At 44.4% G+C, this 21,514-nt stretch overlaps 1 protein-coding gene across 1 annotated transcript in view; it reads right to left on the reverse strand.

Annotated features, from left to right (window-relative positions):
* The window catches only part of LOC126234915 (uncharacterized), a 127,485-nt gene that overhangs the window by 40,151 nt on the left and 65,820 nt on the right, over positions 1–21,514 (reverse strand). Inside the window, exons 6-8 of the mRNA XM_049943654.1 lie at positions 12,981–13,081; positions 9,601–9,856; positions 7,757–7,921 (exon numbers count right to left, since the gene is read on the reverse strand). Of these exons, the coding sequence (XP_049799611.1) occupies positions 7,757–7,921; positions 9,601–9,856; positions 12,981–13,081 (522 nt within the window). The remainder of the gene's footprint in view (positions 1–7,756; positions 7,922–9,600; positions 9,857–12,980; positions 13,082–21,514) is intronic.

Here is a 21,514-nt window from a genome sequence, read left to right on the forward strand (position 1 = left end):
TGAAGAACAAGCTACCACACTCTAGGAACTAAGAGTCTTTCGAAGGGTCAATTTAATTTTCCGAGGCACGTGTAGAAACGTAAAAACTTGTTGGAGCATTGCAACGTCAACAAACAACACAGTGAATGAAGTGTGCGCAATTACTGGACTAAATGACCTTTAGTACTCAGGCGATAAGCGTGGCAGGAAGAAAGAGACCACTGGGTGGCCACAACGACAGAGATAAGAGCTTTAGTACCCGCCAAAGAGCCACTGCACAATGGTGTGGCCGGTATAAAGCAGCGACGCGCAGTCTTTTCCGGGATATTGCGCCGTCTGAAGCCTTCCACCTACCGTCGAGTACCATTACCTTCCATCAGCTCCACATAATGAAAGCTCTTTCGCGCCATGCTATCTGGCTTCACTCGGCATTATAACAACGCGCTTTGTAGGTCTCCTTTCAGACTCCGTTAAACTTCCGTATTTATTTGAATGGCTCTTGTTCGTAAACAGTGATTGAAATAATCCTTGTTTCAGGGATATAAACTCTGCCATTCAGCATACGGTGGAATTAAAGCACGGCCTTATGTGTTACTGCTTAGTCATCAACAAAACTGAGTTTTCCACCGTAATAATTCTGCATGTAGCGCTACAGGAGAACAGACACAGTATAGCTTTACAGAATATTAAACACTACGAAATGTGCTGTTCAAGCGACAGCTTGCTCGCGCCAGTTTTATATGTATGTTTATACAGGGTATTTGTGATTTTTTCTTGCAATAATGAATATCTTTAGGTCTCAAAAAGATGATACGGATATTTTAAAGCAAACAGTTTGTTAGTACGTACATTATTAGATATCCGCTGCAGAATCGTTAATGGAATGTTGACTTCAGTCTTTTCGCATAGTGCTCTCGGCTTTTGATATGCTTCTCAGAGTTTACATTGCTGTTCTCTGGGAGGATGAGGAGACGGGCAACAGAGAATTACAAACTGAATTAACTAGTATGTGTTTACGAGTTAATAGCTGCTGTTTGATAAACAGAAAATTATGAAGTTTTCCGGGTACGCGTGTGTGTCGTCTCGTTACATGAGCCAGTGTTTCGGCTACTGATTAACTTCTCATGGTTGGAGTAATGCTTCGCGCTCGTTCAGTCCTGCTATATTCTTCACTGGGAAGCCTCAGTTCTGATGACATCTACACGTGTTTGAAGATTTTTAAAGTTTGACAAGTGTTGAAGCAAAATGTTTTGCAGTACCACTCAATAATGGCCTTAAGGCTGAAACTGCAATTGTGAAGTAATCTCTGCAGTCAACAACGAACTTGCTGTATTAAAAAAAGATTCGGCTACTGCTTGAGTGGTAAATATGCTATCCTGACGAATACCAGTTGCTACAATGGGCGAAACATAGATACCCGGAAAAAATGTTTGCTTGCCCTTACGAGGATGTACGAGGGCTGTTCAAAAAGGTGACTTTTCGAATTGCGCGGGCAACGTACATTCGATTATCGCTTTTTTTGTTATGTTGGTACATATGTCTGGAACATATCTTCACAGTTTCAAGTCTACAGCATAATCCGTTTGTTTTTGACAGATAGAAAGATTAGACGTGTTTTCGTGTGCTCTAGGGTTTTAGATTGTTATAAAAAATTGAACAAAGCATTTGCATTAAAATTTTGTGTGAAAAATGGAATCAAGTGCTCTGAAACACTTGAAACGTTGACAGTGGCATACGGTGAGTCAGCTCTAAGTAAAACAAATTTACAAATGGTACAAGCTCTTCAAAGACGGCCGAGAAGATGCCAATGACGAACCTCGCCCTGAATGCCCCAGCACATCGACAACGAATGATAACGTCGAAGCTGTGAAGAAAATTGTTCTGGAAAATCGTCGAATTATCGGAGAGAAGCTGATGAGGATGTTTGTATATCTGCCGGCTCGTGTCATGCAATTTTTTCGGATGTTTTGGGCATGAGACATGTGTCAGCGAAGTTTGTTCCAAAACTTCTCAATTTTGATCAGAAGAACCGTCGCATGAGCATCGCTCATGAGCTCTTGAATGAAGTCAGTGATGATCCTGATTTCAAAACTGAAGCCCAATCGTCCGAATGGGAGCATCCCGGAGAGCCAATACCGAATAAAGCACGGCAAGTACGACAAATGTCAAAGTTTTGTTCACTTTTTTTTTCAATTACAGTGGCGTAGTGCATCACGAATTTTTGCCTCAAGGTCGTACGGTCAGTAATGGGCATTACCTTGACGTTATGCGCCGTTTGCGGGAAGTAATACGCAAAAAAACGTCCGGAACTGCGGAAAAACAATTCATGGTTTTTGCATCATGTTAATGCACCTGCTCATTCATCGTTGCTTGTTAGATTTTTTGGCCAAAAACAACACGAAAATCATGCCTCAGCTACCATATTCGCCGGATTTGACCCCCTGCGACTTCTTCCTGTTCCCAAAACTGAAGAGACCTATGAAAGGACAAAGATTTTCAACGACTGAGGAAATAAAAACAGCATCGCTGGAAGTACTCAAAGCTGTACCAAAAAGTGTTTATGTGAAGTGCTACAAGGATTGGAACAAGCGTTGGCACGAGTGTATTGTATCTGAGGTGGATTACTTTGAAGGGGACAACATGAATATTGATGAATATATAAATATTTTTTCAAAATATAAAGTCACCTTACTTTTTGAACACACCTTGTATTTATTAAATCACGGAATGTGCGTCAGATTCTAGTACAGCAGAAGTACAAATTTCTCAACCGACACATGAAGGGCAGCCAATGACGCAGCCTATGGCGTCGCGTTTTGCGGCTGGCCGGGACGACCAAACGAACTAGGAAGAACTCGTGCCAGGGAACAGTGCGTCCCTTACGAGGAAGATCTGCTGCCGGCCAACGGAGGTCAAATGATGTCAGCCGAATGAAATGAGGAAATGTCGGCTCCGAGGCCGTGGATACAACAAAAGACTCCCAAGTCTTCCACTAACAGTGCGCAGGGAAACCAAAGTTCGCATGCTGATGCATCGAATTTCAGACGTATTTTTTAGGGGTAGTAAAGATTTTGATGCATGCATTCTATGGTGAACGCTACGTGCGACTGGGCCAACACAACGAATCAGCTATAGCTGTACAGCACCGGGACTGAGGCAGATCCATTAATTTTCAAGAGCCCCGGCAGCTCCACGTGACACGGGCTGAATGCTATAAACAAGCAGCCCAATTAGAAATGCATAGTGGCTTCAACATCTCGCTGCAGGTAAACATTGCCCGCGGGTTCAACATGCCGACTCGCTACTACCTACGAATCAACTGCGAGAGTAGCACAGGTAACAGCCTACAGGATGACAATTATTGAACTACACGAAATAAAACTGTCGTAACTTCTGAACGGTTTGCGTTGGGACGCTCAAACTGCACTGTTCGCAGCGGGGCATGATGGGAATAATTATGCGCATGTATGGTTTGGTTCAGCGACGAAGCCCACATTGATTTGGATGGGTTCGTCAATAAGCAAAACTGGTACGTTTGGGAGACAGAGAATCCGCATTTCGCGTTCGAGAAGTCTCTTCACTCTCGACAGGTGACTGTGCGGTGTGCACTGTTCAGTCACGGAAGAATCGGTGCGATATTCCTGGATGGCACGGTGACTACCGAACGGTATATGAAGGTTTTGAACGATGACTTCATCCCCATTATCCAAAGTGACCCTGATTTCGAGAAGATTTGGTTCATGACAGACTGAGCTCGACCCCCACCGAAGTAAGAGTGTTTGTTTGATGTCCTGGAGGAGCACTTTGGGAACCGCATTCTGGCTCTGGGGTACCCAGAGGCCACTGGCATGGGCCTTGATTGGCCGCCATGTTCTCCGAATCTAAACACATGCGACTCCTTTTTGTGGGGCTGTACTGAAGACAAGGTGTACTGCAATAACCCCAGAACCATTGCTGAGCTGAAAACAGATATTCAGGAGGTCTTAGCAACGATTTTCCGACACTTCAGCGGTCATGCAGAATTTAGCTATTCGTCTGGTCCTGATCATCGCCAATGGCTCTGAGCACTATGGGACTTAACATCTATGGTCATCAGTCCCCTAGAACTTAGAACTACTTAAACCTAACTAACCTAAGGACATCACACAACACCCAGCCATCACGAGGCAGAGAAAATCCCTGACCCCGCCGGGAATCGAACCCGGGAACCCGGGCGTGGGAAGCGAGAACGCTACCGCACGACCACGAGATGCGGGCCATCGCCAATGATGGCAGGCATATCGAACATGTCAATCTAAATCCGCATATCTGCAGTGACGTTTACATGTTGAATAAAGTGCGTGCACGGCGTAGTTTGTAACTAATTTACGGTTTTTTTTCCATATCTTTCAATAATTGTCACACTATAAGATCGCGGCCTTGCGAGCAATGTGAAATATAATTGAGTTTAGGAAAGTGTAAGCTGGTTTGCTAAAAGATATCATTGGTCACCGAGGAAAAATTATATGTTGACCGATAAGAAAAATTAATAACTCTGAGCGTAATTCCTGTATGCATACGCAGTACCACACCACATCACTGTACAGTTTGTAATTTCATCTCCTTAAAACAACTGAATGTTTACTTTTGCCAATTTCTTCTTGTGTTCTTTGCTTACTGTGATAACAAAGGTTAATTTTCCAAAAACGTTAAAATTATGTATTTTTTCACACTGTTGGGTTCAAGCGACACAGGAGAAACAGTGGTCTAAAGGTCTACGTTCTGCCTCTGCACTGGGACGACGAAATAACTTGACATTTTAAGAAGTCTGTTTTTTGCTTTGAGAGGGCGAGACGCAGGTAGGGGTCTTACATGACCTGCTACACGGAGAATGGAATAGCAGTGATGACTTTTACGTAATAGTCAACTGCGATGGTTTATTCTGCGAGGATTTCCGTAAACACTGGCCTTGCCCCTTCGAATTTGTATGTGGTTGATCCGCCGAAAGAAGCTTTGTGTGCCATGTTCAACGGAAGGGGTAAAGGAGAAGAACAGAGAAGTGGTTTCTAGATCACGGTAAAAATTCTTCGCTGAGGGGAAAAGAAGACTCTTTAAGAGGGCGGGACAAGTCCACAGAAGTCTGTGGGGATTGCGTGGGAAAATAGACAAGTTCATCGATTTAATAAACTATTTTTGCTGTACAGCTATTTCTCTGTTTCATTACTGAATTTCCCTAGTAGTTAGGCAAGAAACGGATATACTCGTATGTTTGGTCGGCAAGGCCACGTATCTACATTTGGTGTGTCCTTGCCACGTCACTTAAGCCCGTTTTACACGATCGACTTTCCGGTCAAAATCGACTACTCGAATGCGTGCGCCTTTAGTGGCCTCGTGTAAATCAGCAACCTACAGCGGCGCGAATGTCTGTACGACGTCAATGATCTATAGATTGTGCAGAGTTCTAAATTTCCGAGTATGCTGCGCATGCGCAGAGCCAAGGGGCTATGGCGGCGTCTGCTAACATCGAAAGTTATAATCTACTAAGGTCGAGCTCACTCGTGTTACAGAGACGGATTACGTGCTTTCGTGTCATTTTTTTTTTTTTTTTTTTTTTTTTTTTTTTTGTGGCACAGTAAAAGGTTACACAAGGTCCTGATATTTTTTCCTGCCCACTGGTGTTCTCCTACAAGAGAGACGAAATATCTGGAAGCAAAACGCAATTACGTTTTACAGAGAACAAAACCTGCACTATGCATGAATAAGATCGTAAATAGATAAAAGTGTTTTAATGAAAATTATTTGAACTGTGAAAAAGTCTGAGTTATTGGACGAGAAAAATAATTTTCGTTGTTATTAGGCACTTAGCAAGAAAACAATAGAGGAAGAATAAAGCAATTTACTGCGTTTTACATATTCTCTAATGTGTTTGCAAGTATATTTTCTCGAGCAAGTACATGTATATGTTCTGAAATGTTTGGATGACGCTTTTCCTATTCACTAATTTCTCAGGAATGTAGCGAATTTACCACACGACTTTTGTCAAGAACTTCCATTACGAATTCTGCTATGTTCGTTAATAAATTCTATCATTATTTCACGGTAAATGATGACAGCCAAACAGTTGCAGGATAAAGATTAAAATTCTTGACCATGGTTTCGGTATATCTAAATATACATTCATCAGAAGTAAAATACCCTGAAGAGGAACACTTTCATTAGCAAAAACTTAACATCGGAAATAAGAAAGGAAAAACACTATAGCTTAAGTAACCGTAAAATTACTAGAGTCTTACAGGCACAAAACTTTTAGTCACTTACTAAAATTACATCCTGCAATGGAGATTAATAAAACAATTGTGCCAAAGGCGTCGTGAGTAGTTAAAACATCATCTCCATTTATACAACATGATTATGGACAGAGGGTCGATGCGAACAGAGCTTAGCATCAGTGCTTCGCATATGAACTATCGTGACGAGGGTGTGAAAGCCATAGGGCACACAGTTTCGCCGAGAGAGGGCACTTGTGGTATGTGCTAGACACTCGCGCACATTAAAATCCATGGATACATACACATGCGCATCAAAATTATTAAAAGTTGTGCTAATTCAAACCTTCTCTCTTAATAAATAAAACACATCAGAACCATTTGAAAACATCTAGTAAAATAGAGAATATGAAAACCAATTTACCTGTGTCCTAGTGTCAAGCAGATGAAGCTTGCGCTACGGAACACATCTAACGAGAGGGGGCACTAGTGTTATGCGCGAGAATATCGCGTAACTTACTTTCGAAAACAACCAAAATATTAAAGTAAAACGAAACCATCTGTCGTTGTGAATAAAAACATAACAGTCAATTAAACACACACACACATCGAAAACCACAAACAGCAAACATCAAAAATGGCATCAACAGGCGAGACAACTAACTTCTAGTCAGCCAGACTGTATTACATTAAAGCAAGGATGGGTTTGAAACTGTCTCTCGGCGAAACTGTCTGCCCTAGGGCCTTCACACCCTCGTCACGATAGTTCATAGGCGAAGCTCTGATGCTAAGCTGTGTTCACATCGCCCCTCTGTCCATAATCATGTTGTATAAATGGAGATGTTTTAACTACTCACGACGCCTTTGGCACAATTGTTTTATTAATCTCCATTGCAGGATGTAATTTTAGTAAGTGACAAACTTTTTGTGCCTGTAATACTCTGGTAATTTTACGGTTACTTAAGCTATAGTGTTTTTCCTTTCTCATTTCCGATGCTTAGTTATTGCTAACGAAAGTGTCTTCCTGTTCAGGGTATTTTACTTCTGATGAAGGTATATTTAGATATACCAAAACCGTGATCAAGAATTTTAATAAATCTTTATCCTGCAACTGTTTTGGTTGTCATTTACCGTGAAGAATATCAACAGTTGCTGTTTCAGCCATGTCTAAAATCTTTATCTATCATTATTGTTTGTTCCTACATTTTGTTGCTTTTGTCCCCCTCATAACACCACTTTCACTATTCAAATGCCAAACCGCACAGCAGACAGTTATCACAACACCAGCAATTTTGGCGCTGACGTGTAAACGGAAATGACCACTCAAAATAGGCGAGAGTCAGTACGCGCATAAAACGCCAGGGGCGCCGCAATAGACGCGCGTGTCTGGAGTAGCCAACTGAGACAAAGTCGATCGTGTAAAAGGGGGTTTAGGCCCACCTGTGCGCCACACGCCAAGCGCTGACTGCCCTAGGCTACCAGTGGTATGAGGAGCAGAAGTGGAGTGGAGTGGAGTGGTGGTGTGTGCTTACCGTTGGCGTGCAGCTGGCCCGCGTCTGCCAGGAACTTGTGGTGGCGCGCGTCGGTCGCGAAGAATCCGGGCAGCAGCTCCTGCGGGTAGTCCGGCGAGCTGCGTGCGTCCCGGCTCGCTGCTACAATCTTCTTCCGCATTTCCTCGCTCCCCTTCACCTGCTCCACTGCACACACCAAACACAAAAGTTTCCTTTTACTTCAGTTTCAGACTTCAAGAACGATATAATAATTTCAATCCCAAAGAAAGCAGGTGTTGACAGATGTGAAAATTACCCAACTACAGGGTGACACACGGGAGGCGGACAGGTTTGAACTGCGTAGTACTGACGGCGCGGTGGTGGGAGGTGGTCGTGGTGGGGATAGTTCTGATCCACACAAGACGCCATTTTATTTACTCAGTTACTATGGAGCAGTGGGACTTGCAACGTCGAGTGTATGTCTATGACAGTTCCGTGAAAAGTGGTGAGTCTACCAGGTGTACCGGTATGAGATGAGTGTCTTTTTGTGTGAATATGAAACACTAATTGGACAGTGTCTTGAAAGGAGGGTATAAGATGAACATCAACAGAAGCAAAACGAGGATAATGGCATGTAGTCGAATTAAGTCGGGTGATGCTGAGGGAATTAGATTAGGAAATGAGACACTTAAAGTAGTAAAGAAGTTTTGCTATTTGGGGAGCAAAATAACTGATGATGGTCGAAGTAGAGAGGATATAAACTGTAGACGGGCAATCGCAAGGAAAGCGTTTCTGAAGAAGAAAAATTTGTTAACATCGAGTATAGATTTAAAAGTCAGGAAGACGTTTCTGATAGTATTTGTATGGAGTTTAGCCATGCATGGAAGTGAAACGTGGACGATAAATAGTTTAGACAAGAAGAGAATAGAAGCTTTCGAAATGTGGTGCTACGGAAGAATGCTGAAGATTAGATGGGTAGATCACACAACTAATGAGGAGGTATTGAATAGAATTGGGGAGAAGAGGAGCTTGTGGCACAACTTGACTAGAAGAAGGGATCGGTTGGTAGGACATGTTCCGAGACATCGAGGGATCACCAATTTAGTATTGGAGGGCAGCGTGGAGGGTAAAAATCGTGGAGGGAGGCCAAGAGATGAATACACTAAGCAGATTCAGAAGGATGCAGGCTGGGAGATGAGCAGCTTGCACAGGATAGAGTAGCTTGGAGAGCTGCATCAAACGAGTCTCAGGACTGAAGACCACAACAACAACAATTATGAATTAAAAGTAAAAACATTTTATCCAAAGTACTGACCATTGCTTTCTATACATTTTGACCACCTTTCTGGCAATTTGTGGACACAACACCAATAGAAATGTTCGTCTTTTGAAGCAAACCAATCAGACATCCAATTTTCGACTTCTTCGTAGGAATCGAAGTGTTCCTCAGCCAATGCGTGTCCCACCGATGAAAACAAATGGTAGTCGGAAGGGGCCAAGTCTGGTGAATACGGCGGGTGGGGTAGCAGCTCCCAGCCAAGTGTTTTGATTGTATCCTGAACCAAAAATGGTTCAAATGGCTCAAATGGCTCTGAGCACTATGGGACCTAACATCTGAGGTCATAAATCCCCTAAAACTTAGAACCACTTAAACCTAACTGCCCGAGGCAGGATTCGAACCTGCGACCGTCGCAGCAGTGCGATTCCGGACTGAATATTCCATCAAGGAATATCGTTTATGGTACTTAAGGACTGCGGAGGGAAAAAACTGTAGCGGTAGACGGAAAGTGGAACGTAGACAAGAAAGAACTGAGGACGCTGGGTTTAAGTGGTGCTGTGAGACGGAGAGGCAGGAAGTGGTGGCGGTCGCCGTGTCCGATACTCACGGATGAAGTCGGCGGGGTTGTACTGCGGCATGACGGGCAGGCCGATGGCGCCGAAGAAGTCGACGACGGCGCGCGCGGGCCCGTAGTAGGCGGTCTGGCCGGCGCACAGTAGCAGCAGCTTGTCGAACAGCTGGAAGATCTGCGACGACGGCTGGTGCACCGCCACCACCACCGTCTTGCCCTCCGACACGGCGTACCGCTTCAGGCTCACCATCAGGCTGTAGGCCGAGTGCGAGTCCAGCCCCGACGTCGGCTCCTGTACCACAACCACTCACTCACCTTCATTCATTCATTTCGACAGTTGCTCACACTGAACACACTGTTACAACGTACACTTATGTTCAGGAAGAAAAAAAAAATAAATCAGAACATCCTGAACGACTAGAGATAGGACTTTCATATTCACATGACATGTACATTAGTATGTTCTGTCACCTCAGTTCAGTTCAGCATGTGACCCGTTGCCTAGTAGGCACAGGGGACGCCATGGGTCCTGATAACTTTTTCCATGCGTGATGAAATCGACACGTGTAAGGCGCGAATGTCATCCTGTGCCACATCTCTCCATGCTGGTTTGGTGGTCGGCATTGGGTCACAACGCTGAACCCATCGTTTCATTGTATCCCACACAATTTCGATTGGTCACCGTATCCCACGCATTTTCGTTTGGCAACAAGTCTGGTGATCTGATGGACCAGGGCAAAAGACTGACATCTTGTGACACCAAGAAGGCACGTCTTCGTGCAACAAAATGGGGTTATACATTGTCTTGCTGAAAAATGGCGTCTGGGGTGTTTTGCAGAAAGGGTATGGCTGCTGCTCGCAGGACGTCATTCAGGTACGTCACAGTGTCCTGGACACGCAACAACGATGATTTGTTGTTGTACCCAATAGCAACCCACGCCATAAGGCCTCGAGTTAGCGCTGGATGTCTTCTGTGAATGCAGTCACTGTGATGGCGCTCCCCCTGGCTGTGGCGAACCAAAATGCGGCCATCGTTTTCAAACAGACAGAACCTAAATTCGTCCGAAAACGCTATCTGATGCTATTCCTATCGCCAGTGACGTTGTTCCCTACACCATTGCCGTCTAGCATATTTCTGCATACTCGTCAAAAGGTAGGGGGACACCCGTTGCACTGCCGAAACACTTCGTCCCACATAAGCAGCAGTTTCCCGGATGGATGCATCACATTCTCTCATCCCAATAATGAGCAGTCCTTCAAACTCACTGATTTGACGCTACGATTCGCGCATGCGTCTGCGAAGCATCCTGGTCGTCTGCTCAAGTCGCACTGATCCATTACCTTCCGTTTATATTGATGAGAGCCGCAGGCACATTTTATCGATAGATGGTGTTGTGCCGCGATATCGATGTTGACATTAACCCGCGGGCCGCTTGGTTCAAATGATAATCATTTCTACATAACACACTAACGTTCATGTCCTGTTAATATGAACTTCCTATCTCTAGCCGTTTAAGGTGTTCTGTTCTTTTTCAGCACGAGTGCATTACCAGATATCTTACACGAATGTGTTACGAAGTTTTGTTCTCTTCCTAATGCTACACTTTAGTCGTAACAGAAGAAAAGTCCATACGACACCGTGACGACTTCCGATGTATAGAAAGACGATCATCGCTTGCTCACTTTTCTGTTTTATTGAATAACCGGTTTCGACCCATTTTGCGTATTCTCAGACCCGTCTGGATCATTACGGCAAAAACGGTCACCCAGCCCCAATTTCAGTTTGCCTGCCAAACGGCTTCAAAGGGAAACGAAAATTTGGTTTTCAGTATTTCATAAAATTACAGACTGAATTTAGAAATTTCAATCACTTTCATAATCTTCTCATTAAAGGGTACAGTCTGATGCTAAAGATGTGCGCAATAAGGCAGGTATTAAAGTTAGAAACTGTGTGAATGGGTTGAGGCAGCCACGGCGTGCACATTATCCACACTATATTCTTGCAGTATTTGAGAATGAGAGCTGTTAGTGACTTCCAACGAACTTTAAACATGATTTCAAACCTTTTCCGAATCTCTTCCTCGCTAAAATCTCCCGCAAAATAACTAAAAGAAAAAATTTATCGGTTATTACATTTTCTCTGTCTAAGCTATAAAACTGCACCATCAGGCTTGACGTTACTTCTTTGTTGCCAGCTCTATTCGCAGTACATTTTGTACACAGGATCCACATATATCACTAAATGTGCCGCAAAATTATCTTTGTACGGCATATGGTTCAGGAGATACAACGTCATAATAAAACAATCATGAGACGTATACGGCTTTCGATGCTGGAAGAACTTTGTGAGAAGGTTTCCAGATCTAGTTCTGTTGAATGAATATGATGTCAGTCTCCACTTGAGAAACAATACAATCAAGCTGCACTCACATGTACATGATGAATTCTCTTCGCAAAGGCTTACCATTTTACTTAAATACGTCAGATACGAATCAGCGTATTAAGTGTGTCACCAGGGACGATTTGAAATCCTGCTAAATTTTGTTTTATATTGTGTTCTCTATCGTGTATATTATGTGAAAAAACTTTCGTTCATTTTATGTGCATGGTGTAAGAAAACGTTATGTTTTAAGCATTAATTTACTGATTATTACTTTTATTATTATTATAATGATTTTATGCCATAATAATGAGTTGCTCATTATTTTCAATTAACAAAATACACATCCGAAACGGTAAACTAAAAGAAAAACAAAAAAGAATGTAAAAAGAAAAATAATTTAAAACATAAAACAAACAAATGAAATAAGTAACTAGTCTAATAATGAATATTTGGGTATTTTAAATAGGTATGTTGAAAATACTGTGGCAGCATATAGTGTACAGCTTATTACACAGGGATGTATGAAGCTTTAACGCTTTTTTAATTACATTCTACAAAAAGTTTTCATTTTTCAAAATTAATTACTGATGGTGGGGCATTTAGCAAAATTTGAAATTATTACAAAATTTGATTTTACAGTTTCCAAGAACGTTAATTACACATGAAATTTAATGTGAAAAACATATTTTGAGTACCATCGTTTCAAAGATATTCCCTCCAAATCTAATATGCCAAATTACTTTTGGAGGTGCGTTTTACTCCTTAAAAGAGTAACTGGGTACGAGCAAAAAATATCGCATTATTTTGCCCCCTCTACACACCGGCCAAGTTCCGTCACGATCATTTATTGACATTTGAGAATGTGCCCTTGTGAGTAATCTGTTGCCCAACTGAGTTTATTTTTATTTCTCTCTTCACTTGTTGCTCGATGTCCACAGTAAAGTTTATGATGCGCCTGGTCGGTGTTTGGAGGTTACATTTGTGTGCCTAGGGCGGCAGGGAGCAGCCGCCTGGCGGCAGAAACTCTACTTACGTCGAGCAGCATCAGCGACGGGTTGGTGAGCAGCTCGCACGCGATGTTGGCCCGCTTCTTCTCCCCACCGGACAGGCCTCTCTTCAGGTAGTCGCCGATAACTGCCAACACACACAACACGGCACGCCTGGTGTCACGGCAGACGACAGCAGCAGCTACAGCTACACTACTTAAACCTGTCTGCAATTTACTCCTCCAAATTCTGAAGGTAGCAGGGACAAAATAAACGGAGCGTAAGCTTTTCTACAATTTGTACAGGGACTTGACCTGCAGTTATAAGAACTGAGGGTTGGTTCAAATGGCTCTGAGCACTATGGGACTCAACTGCTGAGGTCATAAGTCCCCTAGAACTTAGAACTACTTAAACCTAACTAGCCTAAGGACAACACACACATCCACGCCCGAGGCAGGATTCGAACCTGCGACCGTAGCGGTCGCGCGGTTCCAGACTGTAGCACCAGAACCGCTCGGCCACCAGCGGCCGGCAAGAACTGAGGGCAATGAAGTCGAAGTAGTCAGTAGTTCAGAAGAGAGTGAGTCATGATTGTAGCCTATTCCCGATGTTATTCAGTCTGACCGTTGAGCAAGGAATAAGGGGAAACAAGGAGAAACTTGGAAAATCGGATAAAAGTTCAGGCAGAAGAAATAGAACCTTAGGTTTCCTGATGATATTGTAATCCTGTTAAGAGATCGCGAAGAATTTGGAAAATCACCGAGCGGGATTAGCCGAGCGGTCCAAGGCGCTGCAGTCATGGACTGTACGGCTGGTCCCGGCGGAGGTTCGAGTCCTCCCTCGGGCATGTGTGTGTGTGTGTGTGTGTGTGTGTGTGTGTGTGTGTGTGTGTGTGTGTGTGTGTGTGTGTGTGTGTGTGTTTGTCCTTAGGATAATTTAGGGTAAGTAGTGTGTAAGCTTAGGGACTGAAGACCTTAGCAGTTCGGTCCCATAAGATTTCACACACATTTGAACAAAGCTAAGTGTGCTGGCTGCTACGTGTAAGCTGTTGCCGAGAATCAGCCCAGAAGGCAAATTTGACCCTCGCCGGGCAGTGGACGGGTGTGGGAAGGCGAGGCGTACGGTAGTCGAGGTGTGTCGGTCGGGCAGTGCCCCCCGTGGAGTGTCATCGACTCTGGCCAGCAGCTAATAAGCCAAAGAGAGCAAAAGCCGGCAGCACTCTGTCCGCCGGCGGCAGAAGATGCTGCGTCAGCCGGCGGCGGCGGCGGCGGCGGCGGCAAATAAACGACGCGACGCGAAGGGCCGGCAGGAGCGCGCGTGGGCGGCGGCGCGGCCCACGGCTGTTAGCGGGGGACGCGGCCGCGAGGTGACCCGGCACTCGGCACAGGCGCGGGGGCGGGGGCACCGCAGGTGAACTGTGAGGTACAGCAGCCGCTGACACGTTCCTTTTAGCGCACACGAGCCCGCGGAGTGCTTAAAAACGTCACCTCCACCCAGCCGAAGGATGCTGCACCGAACCGAAGGCAAGTCTACACTATCTGATCAAAAGTATGTCTACACCCCGTGTAATGCATAACTGACCACCTGATATCACGAGAGGCGAACCCGTCGATGTAGGAGGAGAGGGACAGAAATTGCCTTTTTTTTGGTCATCAGTCTTCTGAGTGGTTACATGCGGCCCACACTGATTCCACTCCTGCGTCGACCTTTTCATTTCGAAGTAGCACTTGCAACCTACGAGGGGCGTTTGAAAAGTCCGTGCAACGTCCGAGAGATGGCACCACCGGGGCGTATCAAGTTGATTTTTAGTTAGTAGCATCTTTGGAAAGAACGCACACCAAGTTTCAGCCATATTGGTCTATTTCCGTGAGTTTGGCATTCGTGTGAATCAAGGAAGTCGAGCGGTTGTTAAAAAATGGACGAAAAAGAATTTCGCTTGGTCATGAAACATTACTTTATGAAAGGCAAAAGGCCTCAGGAGACTAAAGAGAAACTTGATAAACATTACGGTGACTCTGCACCTTCGGTTTGTACAGTTTATAAGTGGTTTCAAAATTTTCGGAGTGGCCATATGGGCACAAGTGATGCTGAACGTTCTGGACGCCCTGTGGAGGTTACGACTCCAGAAATCATTGATAAAATCCAGGATATGGTGATGGATGACAGAAGGGTTAAGGTGTGTGAGATTGCTAGTGCTGTGGACATCTCGAATGAACGGCTACATAATATTTTGTATAAACAGTTGGACATGAGAAAGCTATCCGCAAGATGGGTTCCGCGATTGCTCAGGCTTGACCAAAAACGGAATCGTGTGAGGTGTTGCAAGGAATGGGTTGCAGCTGTTCAGGAAGAATCTGCAGGACTTTCAGCGCCGTTTCGTCACTGTGGATGAGACGTGGATACATTACTATACTCCTGAGACCAAAGAACGATCTAAACAACGGGTTACGAAGGGAGAATCTGCACCAAAAAAGGCGAAGACCATTCCTTTGGCGGGAAAGATTATGGCGACTGTCTTTTGGGATTCGCAAGGGATAATCCTCATTGACTATCTGGAAAAGGGTAAAACTATTACAGGTGCATATTATTCATCATTATTGGACTGTTTGAAAACCGAGCTGCAAGAAAAACGTCAGCGATTGGACCACAAAAAACTGCTTTTCCAGCATGACTATGCACCAGCACACCCCTCAGCAGTTATGTTCGCAAAATTATTGGAAATAGGATTCCAACTCGTTTTACATCCCCCTACTGTTCTCCAGACTTGGCTCCCTCGGACTACTATTTGTTCCCCAATTTGAAGAAATGGCTGGCGGGACAAAGATTTTATTCAAACGAGGAGGTGATTGCAGCAACTAATAGCTATTTTGCAGACTTGGTCAATTCCTATTATTCGGAAGGGAACAACAAATTAGAACAGCGTTGGACGAACTGTATAAGTCTAAAAAAGACTGTCGAAAAATAAAGAAGGTTTACCCCAAACACATAAGTAGTTTTTATTTTTGCACGGACTTTCCAAATGCCCCTAGTATGTTCTTAATTAGTTGATGGGTTGATTCCAGTCTTTGTTTTCCTCTACAGTTTTTACCCTCTATAGCTCCCTCTAGAACCATCGAAGTTATTCCGTAGTGTCTTAACAGATGTCCTACAATCTTGTCACTGTTACCCATATATACCTTTCCTCGCTGATTGTGCGGAGAACCTCCACATTCCTTACCTCATCAGTCCACCTAATTTTCCACAGTCTTCTGTAACACCACATCTGAAATGCTTCGATTCTCTTCTTTTCTGGTTTTCCTACAGTCCATTATTGCGTATTTATTTCAGTTACCTTTTGTACTATATTGCAACAGTTTTTCCTATGTCTGGTTCAAGCCTCATGGAGCTACACTATGTGATCAAAAGTATCCGGACACCTGGCTGAAAATCACTTGCAAGTTCGTGGCGCCCTCCATCGGTAATGTTTGAATTCAATATGGTGTTGGCCCACCCCTAACCTTGATGACAGCTCCCACTCTAGCAGGCATACGTTCGCTCAGGTGCTGGAAAATTCCTTCGGGAATGGCAGCCCAAGCGAGGCGTCGTTTGGCGTTTACCGGCGTGATGTGTGGCTTATGAACAGCCGCTCGACCATGAAATCCAAGTTCTCACCTCCCGCCTAACTGTCATAGTACTTGCACTGGATCCTGAAGCAGTTTGGAATTCCTGTGTGATGGTCTGGATAGATGCCTGCCTATTACACATTACGACCCTCTTTAACTGTCGGCAGTCTCTGTCAGTCAACAGACGAGGTCGGCCTGTACACTTTTGTGCTGTACGTGTCCCTTCACGTTTCCACTTCACTATCACATCGGAAACGGTGGGCCTAGGGATATTTAGGAGTATGGAAACCTCGCGTAGAGACGTATGACACAAATGACACACGATCAGCTGACCACGTTCGAAGTCCGTGAGTTCCGCGGAGCTCCCCATTCTGCTCTCTCAGGATATCTAATGGCTACTGAGGTCGCTGATTTGGAATACTTGGCAGTAGATGGCAGCACAATGCAATTAATATGAAAAACTTATGTTTTTGGGGGTGTCCGGATACTTTTGATCACATAGTGTTTGTTATTTGGTAGACACACATCATGCGATAGTAATATCAAGTTGTATGCCCAGCGTATTTAGTAATCAACATAATGAAGGCAGTCCTTAGCTCCTATTAAAAGTGAAATCAGAGCAATAGTTTTTTTTTAGGATCAGGAACATCAAAAAAATAATATATGGACTGTTTCTTCGAAACGCTTTGAGTATCTTCTTTAGAGGTGAAAAGCTCAAATCTTTTTGAACACTAGATTTTTCTGGAAACTAAAAATTCTTGTTAGGTTCTAAGTCTCACTGGAAGACAAAAGTTGACCTTTGAGCTGAAAATCATCTTTAAAGCAGTACACACTGCTATTTCACCACTACAGCTGACGCCTTTCCACTTTCAGAGGACGGAACCTCCTTTACCAAAGCCCAACAGGATGAACGGCTGTATGGTGAGGTGCCTGGCGCTTTAAACTGCAGCACAATTCAATCCGTTCCAGAGCCCCATAAAAGACCCCGTGACCACCCCTTGTTAGGAGCAAGGTATGTGATACTTCTGAGAGAAGTAAAAAAAGGTTGCCTTGTACTGTGCAGACAGCGTCGTCCGCAGTAAGCGTTTAACGGAGGCGGGGTCAGAGGAGTGGCGAGTGCAGATTCGCGTTGTTAGCAGCGCCCGTCCACAGTTTTACGACTCGGCCGCAGACCGCGGGCGCGTCTCCAGCCGTTCCTTTTAGGCGCTGCTAGTCCCCTGAGCCGAATGCACAAGTGTGCAGGGGCAGGCAGGCAACCGGCAGAGCAGCTAAGACGTGCGGGCAACGTTTGACAGGCGCTGCCGTCGAGTAGGCTGAGACCCTCCGTCACTGGCGCCAACCCCTCTAATATTTACTGTACACGGTTGTTACTGCCTATTGTAGACATGACCTTCAGGAAATTGAATGGGGGCCAGAAAATTGCCGTGGACGGCGAGTGTTCACTAGAGACGAAACTCAAGTGAGACAGTACGCAGCTAATATCTCATACTTATGAGCGCATGCTCTCTATTTTTCGTCATTTTTTCAGCTGCTATTCTGACACCAGTTCCATTTGCTATTCTTTTCAGAAGATTTATATGAGCATCTGCTGCATTCAGATTTTCTGAAGGCACTGCAAAATCGTCTGCGAACGCCAGGCTGTTCACCGTAATTCCGTTGTATTTCGTTCCCAGAATTTTTGCTTCAATTTTGCAGAGTTTTTTGTTCCAAATTCCAGCTCCTCACATTTTTTTCTTTTCCTAAACGGAAAATAAACAGCAAAAGTTACAAGCAGTCCCCATGTGTATCCCCAATTTTTACTTCAAACGGCTAAGATATTCTTCCCATAAATTTCACTTTAGGTATCATATCTGTTACGAGTTTCACGAATTGTGTTTGCTAATTTTGCTTTAACATTAAATTCTCAAATGACTTCACCTTTTGTTTCTCAAATGTTTTCTTCAAACCAATAATTGCTATCGCAGATTTGTTGACTAAAATTCTATTGCGGATTATTGATTTTCAATCAAATAATCTGCTCCATGCAGTATCTTCCCTTTCGAAAGCCACCATCACATTCTCCCCGTTGTTTGTCGAAAGTGTCTTCAGCTCAGTTCAGGAAAATTTAACAATATTTTGTATGTCGTTTTAATACGTAGGAACTTATATGCCTCTTAATCGAAGAAAAACTGTATAAAACATGTATGAAATATAGTGCAATGATTTTACTGTTGGCTTGATTGTAATCACATAAGCTTCACTGACGAGGCGAAACATTACCAGCATCTGCTAAATAGAGTGCCGCTCCATGTTGTTAATGCAGTGCAGCAGAGATTCTGCGTGGCACATATTCGGTAAGTAGTGGATAGGCTTCGGGAGGTACGTGGCTCCACATACAGGTCCCTAAATTACGGGCATGCCGTTTATGGACCAGCGCCCGATGGCGTTCCTGAAAATAAGCGAATTTGGTAGCTAAGACATCAAAGTGAGTTCACTTCTTGCTCCTCAAAACCGTGGTAGCACGATCCTGACCAGGTGACAAACAGAGTTATCCTGCTGGAAGATTCCGTCGCGCCGAGATTACCAAGCATGAAGGAATGCAGGTGGTCCACAATAACGTTCACGTAATCTACAGCTGTCATGTCCGCCCAACAATATTGCCCCTATCAGTCAATGTCCACGGGCGGGTGCATGTTTCGAGCAGGCGTTCGCTTGGGGAACGGCGTTATCAGGACATGATCACTGACCTAGTGTATCAAGAAAATCAATTCATACACCGAGGCAACATGTTTCCATTGCTCCACGGTCGAGTCACGATTATTCCATGCCCACTGCAATCTTAATTGACGACGTAGGATTAACATGGGACAGGTACGGTGGTCTGCTGCGGAGCTCCTATGTCTACACACAGGTCCCGTAAATTATGGGCATGCGTTTTGTGGACCAGCGCCCGATAGCTGAACGGTGTGCTCTGAAACACGTTTGCCAGTACCTGCATGCCACAGGCCGCCGCCTATTCTCTGTTGGAGAACGGGCAAGCCTCCGACCTCCACGTTCTGTGACTCGTGATCTACCATCCATTAAACCACTTTCCATGGATAAACACACCATTAACACGGGAACAGCCGAAGACGTTCGCAGTTTCGGGATTCTCGTTACCCGACGCCAGGTCATAACATTCTGCCCTTCGTCATTGTCACCTTCTCCCAATTTGCAGCTCCTGTCATCGCTACAGTGATTACCCACTTGCATGTGCTCCGCTTATGGACGTTCCTTCCCGCGTTCCGTGCCAGTAACGCCACAAGGCGGCAATCAGTATCGCGGTGAGCAGTGACCATAATGATCTGCGTCATCAGTACATATCTGTATACTAATTTTCAAGTTACTGCAGTGTGGCGGACGAAAAACAGGCCCCCCAGTACAGACGGCTCGTCAGTTACGCACGAACAGTTGCCCACCAAGAGCAGATACAACTAGTAGATAAACATGCAATAATGAGATAATAAAAAAACAACAAATAAGCTAACTAAAGTGTCTACGTTTCCTGAATTCGTCTTACCGTTTACATTAGGACTTTAAAATGACTGTGTGTCAATGCACTTTTGCGCGCGCCCTGACATGTTAATATACACTCCGCCGCATCAGTTCTCAAAATTTCATTACGAATTCGGTTATTTGCGTAAACTTCTCCCTTTACACTGCCCCCACAGACAAAAGTTACGAGTGGTTAGTTCCGGCGAACGCGGCAGCCTGTCCTTTGCTGACAGTCCTTTCTTCTGTTGATCTTTCGTGAATTCGTAAGACTGACTCGCATGGGGTGTGAAAGGTCGCCCCATTCTGTTGACAGACAGCATACGTATGTTCATCGGGGTCAACTGCGCGTAAAATTTCCCAGATTCTCAAATGCACAGTAGTTTTTACTTTTTTTTTTTAAAAAAAAGGGCCCACAATCCGACCTGCTGACACGGCACACCACGCTCCAATTTTTTCAGCTTGAATAGGTTTCTTATTTATCGTATAGGGATTGTCTGTTGACCAGTATCTGGTGTTCTTGGAGTTCACGTGCCCTGTCAGATGGAACCAGGCTCCATCACTCACGAAATACGGCAGCGGATCCAACATTACACTTTCAATTGTTTAACATAGTCACGTAGAGTAATTCACACGTTTTGCCTATTTTCCTCCACCAGTTCTTGGACACACATCATTTTGTGGGGGTTCATCCCTAACGTATTGCGATAATTTACGTGCCAACTTCTTTGGACTCTGGGTCATTCGTGTTTTAATATCTAAGATCAAAGCAGATGCAAGCATGTACGGGGCTATATCGTTTTTTTACGTTTGCAACTAATCCTGTAGTATGTCACTTTGTCAACAGATCCTGTATACTGTCCTTTGCTGGTGTCGAAACGACAGGAAATATCATTGCAAAAAAATTCCCCCGTTTCCTTGAATGAACCGATAGACACCTACGCCTCCACTATTGCGATCCTTTCTTGAAGAGCATACATCTCGCTGAGATATTTATTTCGCACGTCTTAACCAAGTCGCTACGGCTTTGGTATTGACAATACAAAACGTAGACGCAACAGCTTCGAAACAATAGTTGACAATTGGGGGACGACAATGAGCAGTGTAGTACTCGGGGCAGAGTTTTTTTTGCACAAACCTGTATAACTATGTATTTACCTGTCATGTATCATAATAAATTTTCTTCGGGTCTATTACAGTTGTAGGTACCTGAATGAAGTCCCTCGAAAGCCAGTAAAGCTATAAAAAATCTAACGAAGGGATGGATAAGGTGGCAGGTCTAGCCTTATGTTAGTTCATATGCTCGGTCAGAATGGAATGGACGGATTGGAGCGTGACACAGTTTAAGCGCGAGCTCATGCAGAGAGCAGCGGTCACGCCCGGTCTGGCTTGTATTACCCTGGCAGCCGCCTGAGACCGCGGCGTGTCCTGTTGCTCGCTGCCAGCCGTTACGACGGGTCTTTTACGAC

The sequence above is a fragment of the Schistocerca nitens genome, chromosome 2 (genome assembly GCF_023898315.1).
Source record: "Schistocerca nitens isolate TAMUIC-IGC-003100 chromosome 2, iqSchNite1.1, whole genome shotgun sequence".
NCBI lineage: Eukaryota > Metazoa > Arthropoda > Insecta > Orthoptera > Acrididae > Schistocerca > Schistocerca nitens.